The following is a 17,796-nucleotide window of genomic DNA, read 5'->3' on the forward strand; positions in this document are numbered from 1 at the left end:
ACACTGGGTGGAAATCTGAAGCGTTTTTTCCCAAAGCTGAAAGTGAGTCAAAACAGATTTTCTGTATAGCTCCAAATTCTGCCTTTGCTTCTAATTTCTTTCAGCTGCTAGTTGCAAAAACAAAAAAACCCACCTTCCCCACAACCAGCCTTTTTTATGCATGCCCAACTTCAATTCTTCCTGTTCATTATCCATAAGTTGGCTCCTCTGTCTTTTTTTGTGTAGAAGAAAAGAATGATTTACTGCCAGACTGTAGTTTTAATTTAAAAACTCCTCCTGGTCATAAGATAACAAGCATTCTGTTGGTCCCTGAAGCAGGGACTTACCTTGTCTGGCTTCAAATCCATCCACTGCCTCAGTTTGGATGCGTTGCCTCAGTTTCCCCTCATTGCTCAGATAATCAGTCTTCACACTGCAAGTGTTTTCTGAATAACCCTCCCCTTCATAGTTTCATTAACATAAAATTCAAAAAGACTTTTAATTTCGAGGTCATTTCCTTCACATGATTAGCTGATGACCTTGGCACTGAGCACTTCTGTTACATTTCAAAGAAATAGGTTTCCTGCTGTTTTGATTTCCTACAAGGTCTCTCGCTCTCTCTAATATAATCACTGCGGCAGCAATAAGTATAACACCAGCTGTGACTCTTTCCTCAGGACAGCCAGAACAGTGAGTCACTGTGTTACCCCTCTGCCTCAGCAAGGCATATACTTTGCTGGAGCTTGGACTGTGTGTCAGCTCCCTGTCCACCTCACCAGCAAACTTGTAGAGACTTTGCTAGTCTTTGCCTTGCAGGTAACAGTCAGTGAACCAGTGTCCCCCCAGAAACATCTCTCTGCAGTGTCCAGTCCCTCGCACTGGACACTCACAGAAATGATTACGTCTGCTGCCTCCAAAGAGACAGTGCACACTCCAGTCCCTCAGTTTAACTGAAGATTCACACTTTAACTCAATATAACAGCACCGAGATGTTTTATAGTTTAGATGTTTAAGTTTAGTAATAAAGAACAGAGATTTAAGTGATACCGAGCAAGAGAGAAAGAAACGGGTACGGTTCTGACACAAAACAATCTGTCTAGTGCAGTGGTTCTTAACCTTTACTGCAGCCTGCATCCCTTTGGGTCTCAAAATATGTTCTCGCACCCCCTTATCAAAAATCAAAATATGTTCTCGCACCCCTTATAAAAAATTGTTGAAGTAGGTCAGTTCTTTAAACCTAGATATATTTTTTGTTTGTATATTACAGTAATCGTTAAAAATGTATAATATTAATAAATACATAGGTTTGATGAAACAAAGTAGTTGTACTTACGTGCCTGTGCCTAATTTGTGTTTTTGATGATTTACCTTCTTAAAAAATCTGGCATGTCTCGCACCCCCAGGGGGTGCGTGCACCCCAGGTTAAGAACCACTGGTCTAGTGACTAAAACTCAATTTTAGTAAATTGCAATCTTTGCCTAGGAAGTTTTCTCACTTACGTCAAGTTCGCAGCATCTCCAGTCCTTCAGGCCTGAGGCTCCAACTCTAACAGAATCAGAGGGTGTTGCCCCCTTTGGATAACTAAGGGGTTCTTTCCCCTTCCTTTTATAGTCCAGTAAACCTTTGAACTGTATTCTTTACAAAGTAAATCCAGACAAAGTTTCTCTCCCCTGCTGGTAGATGCCATGCTGTCTTCCTCATCCTCTGCTCAATTTGCTTTTTTGATTGTCTTAATCATGTTTTTTACCTTAGATGTAAATGTATTTCCATTGTCTCTGGCCTCACCTTGCTCAATTTACATTAGAGACAAAGTCAAATGGGTGAAACAACATTCCTTTGCTTATGATTGTTTATTCGCTTTCCTTGGAATGCTTGGGCTGCACATATTTTAGGAACATACTTCCAGCACACATACATATTTCTTTACACACTAACTGTACATGCATCACACAATAATATTAATAACCAGCATGTCACCAGTTTTTATATACCTTACAAGAAATTGTTTGGCTAAATAATCTAAAGACAGTGTGTTGGGTGCACCCTTTGCCAGTTGGCATAAAGGGGCGCCTACGGTATGTCTACACTGCAATAAAACTCCCTTGGTTGGCCTGTGTCAACTGCTTCAGTCTTGTGGGGTTCAGGCTGCAGCGCTATAAAACTGCTGTATAGACATTTGGTCTTGGGTTGGAGCTTGGGCTCTGCAACCGCGTTGGGTGGGGGGAAGGGGTGTCTACGCATCACACTAAGACTGGGCTCAGACTCAGGTTTAAGCGCAAGCCTCCCTTCTGTCCATACAGAAATGTGTGACTTGAGCCAGGAACCCCTCTGGACTCATCCCCGTGGTTCCTGCTAGGTGGGTGGATCAGAGCCCAAGTTCCGCTGTGACGGGTCAAAGCTCAGACATTTTGCAGTGTGGACATAGCTCAGAGTGTGCCCACTCTATCCCACAATTCCATGGGAAAATGTTTCCCAGCCCTTCAGTTCCAAAACTTCACACACATCTCTCAGGAACAGGAAGCAACATTCTGGTTCAAATACGGCTGCTCAGCATTTAACCGCACATTACCACACAGACCGCTCAGCTGGAAACAGTAAACACGCACGTGTATTAGCTATGGCCCGAAGTAAGACGTTATCCTGTGTCTAGGGCACTGCTAGCTTGCCAGAGGAACACAGCTGGCCAGAGACTCTGGTTAACCTCTGGTGAAAGGTGAGTGAAATGGTTGATGTCAGCAAGAGCAAAATAAATAGTCATGCCAAGTGATTGACAGTGCAGAGGAGTGACCGCAGACAGAGTGAATCAAGTGGCTGATGACAGAGTATTGCAAAGTCTGGGCTCCACATGGGGAAGAGGGGAGAGTCAGGGACTGTAAGGAGGTGAGGCTGGGTGTGATGCACATTGTTCCCAGCACAGCCACAAGCTGGATGTGTCTTTCAGCAGATTCCCTATGACCAGCCAGTGGACACTGGGCAGCTGAAGCTAGAGGGTTTCCTAACAGTGCAACCCCATTGGTACTGGAGAAGGGGGGAATGTGTTATGGGGCCCAGAGACACTATGCAGGTATAGGGTCACTGTGTGGGTCCTTTGGGATCTATCAGGTTTAAGAGTGGCTTTCCTATGTGTGTTGGGGAACATCCCACCCCTTAATGGGACAATTTGGTATAACCATAACGGATTCTTCATCAAGCTTTTCAAGGAAAAAGTGTCTTCCCATGGCTTTTCATACATTTTAATCTAATCTGGCCCTTGGTTTTATGTCACAGCAAAGGGGAAGCCATTGCTTTATAACTACATTTTCATCGCTGTGTGTCCATGTGTAAATGGCAGGTGGTTCTCCTATGGTGAGAATCCAGTCCACTGATATGAATCAGTGAATACATACATGGAAAGCGTAGTATACACCACATTAACAGGTATTATGTGCATGGTATTAATATAATATACATGAGAGATGTGTTGGGAAATTATGTTAATGGAACATATGATGCACTCACCACACCTTTGTTCACCCCCATAAAGTATCCTACAACATTTGCAAAGGTGAAGTCAGTTTTGGCATTAGAAAATAGGAAGCCTGTGAAAACCAAGAGGTTTACATGAGAGGTGTGTCTTGCACAGCTCAGAATGTATCTCTACACCCAGCTGATTTGAAATCTCTTTTTTTGGAGCTACATAAGAAAACCACAGAACACAAAACAACAAGTTAAAGAACTGGTGGGTTGGATTTTAGTGAAATGTAAAGAGTTTTGTAACTTGTAAAAATCATACGAAAAAAGACTACTAGCTAAAATGCATATCACTGAAGTACACCTTCTGTGTAGCTAAACCATGCTGTGAGATAAGAATTGCTTCCTGTATATCTCCTTTTCATAAGGAGGTTAGTATACCTCCTTTTCATATTGTACTGCTTTGTTTTTAGCTAATAAATGTAGCTAAGTTCAGTTATTTTGTCTCTTGAACAATTCTAAGAACAAACCATGAGTGAAGTCAAACAATGGCTACATCTTTTTTATCAATGTCGTATCTTAATTAAAGGCTGCCATGGTGCCTTTCACTCACCTCATTGTGCCTAGGTGTTCCAATGAGCTACATGCACCAATTACATTGTGTGAAACTGCTCTTTCTCTGGGATCAGTAATAGCGAGCCCTCTGTAATGTCCATTAGGAAGGAGGTAAGAAGACAGTGTCAAAGAGACAGCTGAAGCCTACTTCCAATAGAGAAGTGGAAATTGCCTGGATGACTCTTTCACTAGCAGAGCTATAGGGGTCTGATCTGGTCTACAGGATTTGCAAACTAGAGCACGGAGTTTAGCATCCTTTCTCTTACATGGCTTCAAAGAAAGCCAAAAATCTTTCCTGATGCACATAACCAGCTGTGCAGTGCAGTGCTATGCCAAAAAGGAGGAAATCCTTCCTGACTTCTGTATGCTAGCAGCTTGCATCTAACAGCATGAGGTTTATAACTTATCATGCAAAAAATATAACTGCTGTCATTGGTGGCAAAATCCAGCCTTTTTTAAAAATCCAGCCACAATACTTGACTGTGACTTTCAAGGCCAGTGAATTCTGTGGGCTGTGTAAGGAAATATTTTCTTGTATTTTGTTTCTGATTTTCCTCACTATTAGTTATTTTCTATGAAAGAGTCAACACAAATTTGTGTTGAATTTGCAGGATTGTTTTGGTTTAAACCTCCCTCCACTCTAACTCCCCCCACAATTTAAAAAAATCAAAATGTTTGTTTCAAATAAAAAAAATTTAAAACATTACATTTAGAAAATGTTCAAAAGACTTTTCGTGTCAAAATATACTTCAGGTTTATGCTTAAAAGAGGGTTTTTTTTTAAATCTCCAAAATGAAATAAGTTTTTTTCAATCTGAAACAAATTTTGTTTTTAAAGTTAGACGTTTTGGTATGGCCATTGAACTGAACAATCTGTTATTCACACAGCTGTACTTTGATGGTGTTAGGGGCAGCCTGTTTGCATCAGTCAGCTGCTAAATGGTGATCAGGAGATGAGTACCAGGGCTGAGCCGGCTCAGAATGCCAAGAACTCAGAGTCCTGCACCACGGTGCAGGCAGAGTCAAGGACAAACCAGGGTCAGAAGCCAGAGTCTAGGGTCTACAGCGAGCAGATTCTGGAGCAGTCTGCATTGTTGCTCAGGCAGCTGCCCATAATGGCTTCCTGGTCTAAATACTAGCATCAGCCAATAAGTAGGGTGTGAAGGCCCCCCCACAGACCCTGCTGGGTGGTATTTCCTACAGTCTACCTGCATATGGTCCTCCAAAAGCCCCTACTCTAAGCTTCCAGTGGTGATGTGGAAATAAAAGAAGACCAGAATCCCTTTGGGCCAAGGTTCTTACATGTGGGGTCAGGATTTCACCCAAAGAGTTTCTAGAATACATGGCAATACCTGGGAACAAATAACTGTCTACATCACTGCAATGTTTACTGATACTCTGCTAATGGGATAAAGTCAACTGAAATGTTTATTCAAGAGACCTCGATAGCAAAGTGTTACATTGTGATTATATGGCAACACAACATAGACTTCTCTCTACCTTCCGAGCAGTTCTTTCATTTTAGTACATTCCTGATGGGGTATTTTTATACCGCTTCCATAAACTACTCTTGAAAATATATGCAAAGAGTCAGTGAGCATATGGTCCATGCTTCCGGAACATTTTTTCTCTATGAAATTGCACAAAGTAATGGTTGTGGGAAATCAACACAGGCCAATGTGATAAGAGCTAAATGGAATACGGGCTGTTGAACCAAAGTTTATTGTTGCTGAGTGCAGGCCAGTTTAGCTGCTGGACATAGCATTGATGGCAAGCATGTCAGGTATGCCGAGATGGGGGAGGAAAACATGAATCTTCTATAAAAGATCCAGCTACTTAATGCACATAATGTCAGCAGAAATTTATGATGTCCCAGCCCCAATATATTTCAATGCCATCTTTCTATGCCGAACTCCATTTGTGCTCGTTGGAAATGGGATGCCAGTGAAGACTTCCAAGGTTATTATGTTAAGTAGGTTGTGTGTAAAGGTGAGAAATGCCAATCCTGTCTTGGCTGGGAAAGGGGTAGCATACTGGAGTTCACTAGGCTAAAAATAGGTGACTGGCAGGACTGAAACTGATGGAGCTGAAATATTCGCATAGGAGGGATTCAGCAATATGAGAGGCTTTTCTTTTTTATGTGAGAAGGTCACATAGGCCTGTGGAAATACGTTCTACAAGGAGCTGGGATTCAGTGGGACAGATTCTGCTCTTAGGATGATGTAAAACCAGAGTAACTGTTAAACTTCACTTAGGTTATTTCAGATTTCCACCAGTAAGCTCAGAATTTGATCTAGTGATAGTATGTTAGGAGGCCAGGAATGAGTGCTCATAGGCAAAGATTGGAGTGTGGTTACCAGTACAACATTAGCACTCGACTGTATGTAGATCAATATGGATGGAGTTTGTTTTGCTCTCACAACAGTTTTGCACCAGTGCAACTCCAGTGACTGCCCTGGAGTTACGCCTCACTAACACCAGTGTAAATAATAGAATCAGACCCTGCAAAGTGTACATTTTCAGCATGGTTTGCAGTGTGTTACATTAGTAGTTCTCATTAGCGACATAGCTATTTTCCATCTAGAAGTAACCAGCCATTACTTTAAATACGCTGTTATTGATTTCATAGCTTTTACAATGTAGACCTAAGGATCCTGGGCTGGGTTAGATTTCAGTTACACCAGTGTAAATCTGAAGTAGCTCCAGGGATATCAATGAGATTACCCTGGATTTGACCATGTACCAGATCAGCATCTGGCCCCTGTGAGTGGAAAGAACATTCCACAAGGAGCTCTTGTGCCTAGGAACATAGGAATTACCATACCAGATCAGGTTTCAGAGTAGCAGCCGTGTGAGTCTGTATTCGCAAAAAGAAAAGGAGTACTTGTGGCACCTTAGAGACTAACCAATTTATTTGAGCATAAGCTTTCGTGAGCTACAGCTCACTTCATCCATTCCAGATCAGACTACTGGACTTTCTAGTCTGGTATTTTGCAGCCAGCAATGGTCCAATTTAAATCAAAAAGTATATCAAAAATCCATCTGAGTTGAATAATAAGCTGTTTATGTTCATATATATACTCCATAGATTTTCCACATTTAAGAACAGAGCTATACAGATTTCTATTCCTTTCCTGACCCAGGCTGTTCAGTTAGTGCACAGTACTCTGAAGCAACAGCTGTGACTGTGTGACTACAAAATGACAAATCAACGTCAATTAGTAATCTCGGAGAAAAAGCTGTTATTTCCTGGTTAACTGTTGCAGCACTGCTTTGTCCCACAGCTAAAGAAACTGAACTCACTTAATTCACATTTTAGACTATCATTTCTCATTAAGAAAGAAGACTTTCAGTTATTGGGGCAGAGGACTGTTCTTGGGCATCTTTCAAAGTAGAGCTCTCCTTGCCAAATTTCATACCCCACTGATCTCCTAGCTAGTTTCTCAAAATACAGCCTTGAACCATTGCAATGCAATTCATAAAGCATTTCATGTATGGGCATAATTGAGAGTAGGTAATTAACCATTTTAAACCAGAACAAAAACCTAAGTTTCAGTGTCACCATTTAAAGACACCAAGACTGTGCTTAAAAACAGAGGGCTAGATGTTCAATTGTTGAAAATTTGTGTTGTTCCTTTGACTTCCAACCCTTCCAGGGTGTCAGGTCCAAAAAAGCCCCTCTCTTTATGGATGCAGCTTCTCTTTAATTTTGAAAAGGCAATTTCCAAGTGCATCTTCTCAGTGTGTTGCTGAGCTCCATTTTGAGACAGATTTGAAATCATAGAATAATAGAATATCAGGGTTGGAAGGGACCTCAGGAGGTCATCTAGTCCAACCCCCTGCTCAAAGCAGGACCAACCCCAACTAAATCATCCCAGCCAGGGCTTTATCAAGCCTCACTTTAAAAACCTCAAAGGAAGGAGATTCCACCACCTTCCTAGGTAACCCATTCCAGGGCTTCACCATCCTCCTAGTGAAAAAGTTTTTCCTAATATCCAACCTAAACCTTCCCCACTGACCATTGCTCCTTGTTCTGTCATCTGCTACCACTGAGAACAGTCTAGATCCATCCTCTTTGGAACCCCCTTTCAGGTAGTTGACAGCAGCTATCAAATCCCCCCCTCACTCTTCTCTTCTGCAGATTAAACGATCCCAGTTCCCTCAGCCTCTCCTTATAAGTCATGTGTTCCAGTCCCCTAATCATTTTTGTTGCCCTCCGCTGGACACTTTCTAGTTTTTCCACATCCTTCTTGTAGTGTGGGGCCCAAAACTGGACACAGTACTCCAGATGAGGCCTCACCAATGTCGAATAGAGGGGAACGATCACGTCCCACGATCTGCTGGCAATGCCCCTATTTATACAGCCCAAAATGCCGTTAGCCTTCTTGGCAACAAGGGCACACTGTTGACTCATATCCAGCTTCTTGTCCACCGTAACCCCTTGGTCCTTTTCTGCAGAACTGCTTCTTAGCCATTCGGTCCCTAGTCTGTCGCGGTGCATGGGATTCTTCCGTCCTAAGTGCAGGACTCTGCACTTGTCTTTGTTGAACCTCATCAGATTTCTTTTGGCCCAATCCTCTAATTTGTCTAGGTCCCTCTGTATCCTATCCCTACCCTCCAGTGTATCTACCACTCCTCCCAGTTTAGTGTCATCTGCAGACTTGCTGAGGGGGCAGTCCACACCATTCTCCAGAATCAGATCATTAATGAAGATATTGAACAAAACCGGCCCCAGGATCGACCCCTGGGGCACTCTGCATGATACCGGCTGCCAACTAGACATGGAGCCATTGATCACTATCCATTGAGCCTGACGATCTAGCCAGCTTTCTATCCACCTTATACTCCATTCATCCAGCCTATACTTTAACTTGCTGGCAAGAATACTATGAGAGACCGTATCAAAAGCTTTGCTAAAGTCAAGGAATAACAGGTCCACTGCTTTCCCCTCATCCACAGAGCCAGTTATCTTGTCATAGAAGGCAATTAGATTAGTCAGGCATGACTTGCCCTTGGTGAATCCATGCTGACTGTTCCTGAGCACTTTCTGTGCAGATTCTGATGAGGTAGCATGCTACCTTCCAGACAGTAGCTGTAGCAGCTGCTTTCCCACATACCTACTGATGGGACCCTTACATTTCTACAATTGAATTACAATTAATTTATGTATAATATGAATGTGGCTGATATTTAATATAAGTTCATTACATTTTGACCGTCGTCCTGTCAGACATCCGAATATATCCTAATACATGGAGAACACCCTTCCCATTTTTGCATAGGAGAAATGAGGAACATAAAGGAAGTATGTTGACTAGCCACACACAGGTGCAGTGGCCAAAACTAGCACTAGCACTATTTCTCCTCTTGTACCCTGTGTAAAAACAGAAGTAGTATATTCTGAGTGCAGCCCTTGGTATTGGGTATTTGGTAAATAAAAGTTTTGATATTTTCCCCCATTGAAAATTTGCCATTTATATTAATGGGGGCAGTATGGGACTGTTGTCACAATTCAGGGCACCTCCACCTGTATTTCCCCCTTGTGGTCTGCCAAGGGCACCCACTGTAGGCTCCTGACTCCTCAGCTACCATCTTGGGCATGCACCCACCTCTCTCCCTCCTGACCAGAGTTTTACCAGGCTACACAGTTCCCGGCCTACACTGTGATATCCCTACGGCAGACTGACAATATCCTGTAATAGTCTGAACAAAGCTTTTAGAATTTAGTTAAATTTTAGTGTATAAAGTTAAACCTTACTGAATTAGGGTAAATACCTTTAGGGTACATGGCATTAAAAATGCAATTGTGTGTGTGTGTGTGTGTGTGATTGTACCATCTCTAGTGGAGATTGGGGGATGCTTATGTACTTCCTCCATTATCAATCCTTGAAAGCCACCCCCATGGAGAGGTGCACATATACTAGTTCAGACTGGATTATCTAGGGACCAACAGACAAAGAAAGAATTTTTGGAGAAAGAGCCTGGTTTTAAACAGGCTCGTGGCCTTCTTTCTGTTCCAGCAAACGGCCAGGACTCCCCGTCCAAGGAGGGCCCACCTCCTTGAGGTAGGGTTGGAAACACTGGGACCTACCAAGGTCTCATAAGAGTGAGTGCTTCTACTGAGCTGAACTTGTGCAATAAACTTGTAACCCCAGGGAATCCCCCTTGAGTGGGGGTTTGAAGAACTGCTCCTGCCAGAATCTATGTTACAGCTGCAATTAAGTCCAGTGTGTTTATTGACATGGGTGTTGGTCCTTTTATTGTTTATAATGTATTTTTTCTGGAGTGCTTTTTATCTTAAGAATAAAGTAGGCTTCCATAGGAAGTGCTTTTTGTGTGGTACCTTATAACTGTAGCAATTAGACCTGTTAACCATCTCTGAAGAGAAAGTAAGCAGGTGTCCTTCGGCAACCTGTCTGTGCAGGGAACTGTGCAGCTGGACTACTGAGGAGAAATACAAGTGCAGTTGCCCTGGACTGTGACAATCCCCAGCAAGCCAGACTGCCTAAACAGATCACTGCCTGTGCTTTGCTTTCTCTCCAGAGACTATGAACCACTGTAATTGCTACCAGTTATAAGTTACCACACAGCCCCATATAATCAAGCACATTTATTCTTAAGGTGAGAGCATTACAGAGAAAAGATATTAAAACAACAAAAGAACCTACGTGAATATTAATATACATACCAGAGATCATCCCACACCCAATTTCAACAAGGGCTCTGGTAAGAGTCAGTCCTTCAAATGCCCTCAAGGGGTTTTTTTGTGGTTAAAAGTTCATAACAGCCTTAGGTCAAAACACACACACCCATGAATAGTTCAGTCTTCCTTTTGTGGAAGAAAACGAACTCCACTCTCAGATTGGAAGCAACAAAATCAGAGACAGCTTTATTCAAGCAGTTGCAAGGGAAGTATACACCTGACAGAGAGCATCTTTGCCTCAGTTTCTTCAAAGTACAAGCAATATCACACAAGCATTTATACATTTTAGTGGCGTGCATTAATGAAAAACATCTGCAATTTGTTTGTTATGTCCTGTCTAAACCAGCATTTTCTCACTTTCACTTCTCAAAACATCGTTATCTCAAGGCTAGGTCACACTGGCTCTGTGCTGCTCTGGCTCTGACACTTAAATGGCTGCACTTAAACCCTCTCTTTCTTTCGCTGCTTCTACACTTTATACACCTTGGGCCTTTGATCTTGGCTTTAGGTAACAGGTGATCAGCAGACAACGGCTCCCTTCACAGGATGTAGCTTCAAAAGGCTGGGGTTTTGCATAACTTGGGGGTAGAGGGAGGAATTTCTATTCACATCCTCCTAGATATTTCCCAGGAAATCCACTTCACACATATTGTCCCAAAAGACCATTCTTGTCTGGCACATTGTTCAGTATAGTCCTTTGATCATCCCAGCCCACAATAATACATAACCTTTGCATTTTATACAATGGACTCCAAAGATACTTAATCTTAATTCAATAATGTTTTTCAGGGATATTGCAGGACATTGCCATACCTGTTACAACAGTAGACTAGGGTCCTCTGCGAGGTCCCATGATTTGTTTGTATGACTGAACAATGTGTCTCACAAGTCTTTATGAATTTTTCCCATTACAATGTACCCCTTTTTGGGTCCAATCCTAGACCCACTCAAGTCAATGAGTGTTTTTTTCATTGAATTAAATGTAGCCAGGATTTGACCCTTTGTGTCTATACTGCTGGCCTTCAAGGCCAGACTATTGTTTCTTGAGAGTGTCAAATGAGCTTTAATAATTCTTCTTCTGGGAGCTTCTGAAAGATACCCTATCATAAAACATAATGATCATGTATCAAGGCATAGCTAAATCATCCCCCTACACTTTATCTGCTTCTACCTTGCTCACCTTTTCTTAGTTTTTCTGTTTATTTTTCTCTTTCTCTGCTGCTGCTTTCCTCCCCCTCACTTTCCTACTACTGTTGTTACTTTACCTTTCGATACCCAGTTAAGGAACCCACCAAACATAAGGTTACAGAGTCAATAGCATGGTAGATAATCACATTGTCTATTTTATCTCTTGCACAGCATTCTTTCCCAAGCTAGTGTCATTTTATGTTTGCATTCAAATATTGTCACTGCACCTGTACTTATTCATTTCTTAGAGTTAAACCCCTTTGAAGTCTGGATGGAATTCAACCCAAGTGCTTTTTGTGACTCATCTTCAGTTTTCCCCAGAGAGCATCTGATAACATCTGATGTCCTGTTGCCTTTTGTTTAATAATAGTGGCAGCATCTGCTGAATGTTGAAAATAAAGTGAATTCTCTGGCAAATGGTGGACCAGACTCCAGATTCACCAGTGGGAGTGCCAAACATGGTGTCTACGATGGACGCTTGTTGTCACAAATAAGTTTGAAAGAAGAGCATAAAATATGTTCATGTTTACAAATCCATTGAGTAAAGCACTGTAAAAATTCTTCATAAGGAACCTTTTACCTTTTTTAGCACTTCTTGCCTATGCTCATGCCGTAAGTTAGTTAACGGTATATACTTTACTTAAGGGGTAATTACAGTTGCTATTGGTCAATCCTGGTGCCTCTTGCAGAAGCAATGGGAGATGCACAACTGTAACTGAGACCACAAGTTGATCCAATATCTTAACAAAAATACTTCTAAAAACGTGAATTCCAAATGTGTGGTCCACTGGTTCTACTAGTGGTATCTAGTGCAGGACAGACTCTGGGAGCTGAAAGCATGTGAGGAAATCGCCATCTGAGTTATTGGGTTCAGGAGGAGAAAAGAGACTGCTTCAAATAGTGCAGGAAAAGGTAGCCTGTCTGAGATGACAGCCTGTTTGTGTACAGTCCTGTGTGCACCAGGAGCAAAGTTATTGGAATGTGGAGGACGTGGTGAGCTTTTTCATGTCGTCATGGTTCTCGGAATTAGCAAATAAATTATTCAGGGATATACTCCTCTCAGATATGATGTACACGTGCCTATCGGTCAAGGGGAAGTGCATACAATACAAGAAAAAATTGGCCCTTACAATTGGTTTCTTATGAATCACGATGAAGCTACATAAATCATTCTATCTTGTGATTTTGTATTAGTTCTTTCAAACAAGATATAGGTCCACTATACTCTTTCTCTATTATAGCATTTAGTATTTAAAAGGAATTAATCAGTGATATGTATTTTTGTTGAATCTAAATACACTGTCATGTGAAATCGATGATCAAAGATTAATCATCTATAATACAAATATCACCTTTTTTGAGGCACTGTGAACACAGACTCAGCCCTTTAACTCCAGACACACGCTGAATTTAACAAAAGAAGCAATATTTAAAAAAAAAAATTGACAGTAGAGTTAAAAAATAAACATTGCTTTATTCACCAACACATTTTAAATCTCAGTATTGTACACATAGGTTAGTTTAATGCAATGTTTAAAAAATTATCCCAGGATTAGTGAATCATATACATCAGTACGATACTTAACAGTCAAAAATACCAGTCCATTTACATGACAATATCAGTTGGAAGCAAAAGAGGCAAACAGCTCAGTAAGAAAATCTATCCTTCCCTGCCACTTTCTCCTGCAGTCTGAAACTGGCAACATGATTAAACAATTTACATAAAAAAGATAAACCACAGTAATAAAATTTGCTAGAAAAACAGTATAGTGTTTTGTGGTTGCATGCTTATTTCATGGTCATTTGCTTATATCGTAGCGTGTTAAATCTTTCTATAGCACAAATATAACCAATATATTGGGGAAAAAAATTCCCTGATTGGGTTACTCTTTATACTTAAAAGCCAATAATCTTCCTCATTTACTAATTCTATTGAAGTAATCCATGGTTGCCTAAAAGTTACAGTAGCTACAACACCAAACTCGTTTCATTGCAGTTAAAGGACACTTTTAGAGACATATATACAGTCATAGTATATATTTTGTACGTTCAGTATTAATTTTCAACATCAAATGTATTCAAATGTACAAAAACCCAGCACAGAATATTTAATACTTTCAGATTCCCAGTATGGCTTTTATTTCTGCCACTTTGCAACACCTTTCAGGAAAAAAAATATAATCTGTGAAAGGTTATAACCCTAGTTATGCTAATAAAAGTTTGTTGAAACAGTGCTTAGCCACTAACAAAGAAAAGGTAAATAGTTAAATTCTGAGATAGCTCAGACCCATCTCTTCTTATGTAAATTTCGCTGTTAATTTCATGACAATTTACTGTCTTTTAAATAGTTTTTTGTGCATGCCAAAAAGTGATGCTTTAAAGTGTAAAATATGTGTATGTTTAAAGCTGATCCCAGAGTTTTTCACTTTTTAATATATACTACAGTATGTGACGAAAACAACCCAATGTTCCTAGAATATAAGATTACATAGTAAGTTCTTTCAGAAAATGAACTAGAAGTAAGAAATGGGGCCACGTATTAAATCAACTTTGTTGTTTTACTACCTGGTGCTTCTGCACATCACTGCTGCATCCTTATCTTTAAGTTATTTGTTTCTCTCCTTCTTGCTTTTTAAGACGCATTGACCATTGTCAACACAATTACACTGCTGGAAACTTTTCAAGTGTGGCAAACTAAGACTTTCTTTTTAAACTACAAAGACTTAGAGTAATTGACATTCTCTTAAATCTGCATGAATACAACATCTGATACTGACTTTACTGGTTTTTAACTTGAAAGCAGACCTTTTGTGCATCTTGTTCAGAGGTTACATTGCCATGTTGTATCTTTTCACTTTACTACATTACACATGCTTTGCCAGTTGCTAACAGTAACAAAATTATAAAAATAATTTAAACATGAAAATAATACAAATAATGCAAGTTCTCCATTTAATTTACAGTATTTGTAAAATATCTGTAAAAAGCAGCAAAGTGCTTGTATCGTTTACTATGGTTTGGTAGAGTATACAGAATTACAGTGATTGTAATGAATCTTTGGCTTATTGCACTTCATAATATAACATACGTTCTTAAGCAGTAGACTTATCTTAACTGTACATGCACTTCTACAATGAATCAGAATTTTTAAAGTTACATGAATGTTACAGAGCAATCTCAGCTCATCACATATACTAATCACCAATGTTATAGATTTAACGAAGTAGCCCTGGGGACTCTCAAGTCAAGAAAGATTCTGGGAAGCCTGGCTGAGAAAGCCCAGTGAGTATTCAGTCATCCAATTTGGTCAGTTGCCACTCTGCTCTTAAAGCACACCTTGCAGAATTTACAATGGAAAGAGATGTACATCTGCTTAACCTTCCTGGCTGGTAGGAGAATCATGTGATGTTCATTAGAGGTAAACATTTTACCATTAGAAATTCTACCAGTAATGTTAGTTCTGCCCAAGACACAAATTTAAAACTCTAAAACTTTAAATATCAGCTAATTAGCCAGATATTTATTATATTCTTTTTCTGATTTACAAGTTTGCTTTGCTAAAACCAAAAGTGGAACCGAAAACTTGTGGATTTAGTAAACAACGAGTTCTTTAGCTGAAAGGCAAAATAGATGATGGGGGTTTTGGTCTGGTACATTTAACTATAACTTTCAAAGTGCAGATATACTAAAATTCCAAATATGACTATCTAGCATACTTTATTTTGGGAGAATACAGCAAGTCCATTGCTTCTTCAGCTCGCAGTCCACTTCACAGTGCTGTCCACTCTTTTGCATAGCACTGACAAACTGAAGTTTGCATATGCAGCCATTGCTAAGACAACACTATGCACTGCCATATGGAGGTTCAAAGTTTCATGATGCCTGCAGGCTCACTTTTAAGATATGCTATATCATTTAATTATACAGCTAGCATTTTCATATCTTGTGTCAAATGCATATAAACAAGGCACTAAGCATCATAAGGTTGATATGTCTTTAAAATACAGTAAAATCAGTAAAATATTTGTAATTAAAATTATATAGCCAGGGCACTGCTCATAAACAGCTTGTAGCTAACTTGCAAAATAGCTGACAATGAATATATGTCATACCTTTGCAGAACAGCCCCACGGCAAAATAAAAAATCTTAAATTTAAATCTTTTTGGCAAGATTTAAAACAAAAAAATTCAAGGGTTCCTACTATAAGGACAATGGCTACATAAATGTACATTGCTTGGCATTTTTAAAATACTAAGACTACTTAACTTTATCGCTTTAAAATCACATTCACATACAAACACAATGACATATATAGATCAATCTGTATTACAGTCCAGCTTCCCCACACTGGGGTCTGTTCAAAATTCACAGCCCTGTGGTTAATTCCTGAAGAATTTCTGACTAGACGGTTCAAACCATTTTATCTCTTAGTTGTCATTCTCAGAGATAACGTGCACAATCAGAAATCATATGATGGGACAGGCCCCTATTAACTTAGTATAGTTTTTCAAATGATGTCTTTTAGAGTTAAGAAATAAAACAGCTAAGTTTCCTTAAATGATGTAGTCTAAACTAAACTATCAAACCCTGGCAAAAGTACTATAACTAGCAGATTATTCCACAAACTTTCAATGTTTAAACTTTATTGTGAGGAAACTCTTTAGCAGATGAGGACTGTTAGGAGTAAAAAATTGAAAATAAATTAAACTATTCTTCTTCTTCACTAGCCTCTCAATTCTGTGCCTTAAAAAATCCGAAGTAGATTTAAGTCAATATATCTTTAACACACACGTTCCTCAAAAAATGCATAAAAGTTGCAAGCCTGTGAACAAATATTATATATGATATGCAGTGGATACAAAAAAAGATCATTCTGCCTCCAATGTTAGCTAATTAAGTTGTGATGTTATAGACACTCACTCTCAGTCTTTTCCATAGCAGGAGCTGTCCAGTATATACCTTGCCATCTAGCTGGGAGCTAGTTGGCACCGTCCCTCATTCTCCCATTCAGAAGTATGGGAAGCTCAGAGTAGTCATGACCCTCATATACCTGATCACAACCTTTTGAGGAGAATCACAACCCCTAAGCTGGGAACCAGTGTCACAGGATTTCCAAATAATATTTTGATTTTTAGACCCATGAGATTTATCCATTGTCCAGTCCAAAGGGTAGCTACAAAACAGCTACAAAACAGGGAAATTGAGAAATAGAATTTACCAAGCCTACAATACTCAATGACAGGTGTCTTTTAGAAAAACAAATGTTTAAAATCTTTGGACTGAAAGCAAAGGGTTAAAACTATCATATGGCTTTCAACAAACTGCATACTGAGCAGATCACAGATAAATAAGGACCAGAGTTTCAGAGACTAAAATCTATCAGATAGCTCCTCCAGCTACATTGCCTGGGATAACTCTACTTTTCCTTCTGTGGCAATTACTTCCTTTTCCATATTTTCATATGTCTTGCATTCACACAGTTTCTGCTTCAGCTTATTGAGTTCATATTCATGCAGGATTTTTTGTGTTAAGAACTTTTCACGTTTTATTCTGGCTTTTACCTCTGCTGGAACGTCTGGAATCATCCAGGCCACAAAGAATTTGACAATGAACACAATATGCTGCCAAAAAAAAAAAAAAGAGGCAAGGGAACGTGATGATGATGTACTATAGAATAAAGGAATAATTAGATCTCCAGCTAAAAAAGCACTACATAAGAGCTAGGTATTATTAATTTTTTTCTCTTTTCCCTTAAAACTGAGCATACTGTAATATGACTGTCCTGGAACGATACACATCATGTTACAAAAACATGCTGCTATTTTTGGATTTTATGTACAAATAAAAAGATTATAAAACAG

At 39.8% G+C, this 17,796-nt stretch overlaps 1 protein-coding gene across 7 annotated transcripts in view; it reads right to left on the bottom strand.

The window, feature by feature from the left end:
- Positions 1-13,401: 13,401 nt before the first annotated feature.
- The window catches only part of ANO5 (anoctamin 5), a 93,692-nt gene continuing 89,297 nt past the window's right edge, over positions 13,402-17,796 (bottom strand). For 3 of the 7 annotated variants that reach the window (XM_074955186.1, XM_074955190.1, XM_074955188.1), the window contains one exon: positions 13,403-17,556. In XM_074955186.1, coding sequence (XP_074811287.1) covers positions 17,332-17,556 — 225 coding nt within the window. In that variant the 3' untranslated portion in view covers positions 13,403-17,331. Of the gene's footprint in view, positions 17,557-17,796 lie in introns of all 7 variants that reach the window. The other 4 variants (XM_074955189.1, XM_074955187.1, XM_074955184.1 and 1 more) reach the window with 2 other exon arrangements.

Source organism: Natator depressus, chromosome 6, assembly GCF_965152275.1.
Source record: "Natator depressus isolate rNatDep1 chromosome 6, rNatDep2.hap1, whole genome shotgun sequence".
Taxonomy (NCBI): Eukaryota; Metazoa; Chordata; order Testudines; family Cheloniidae; genus Natator; species Natator depressus.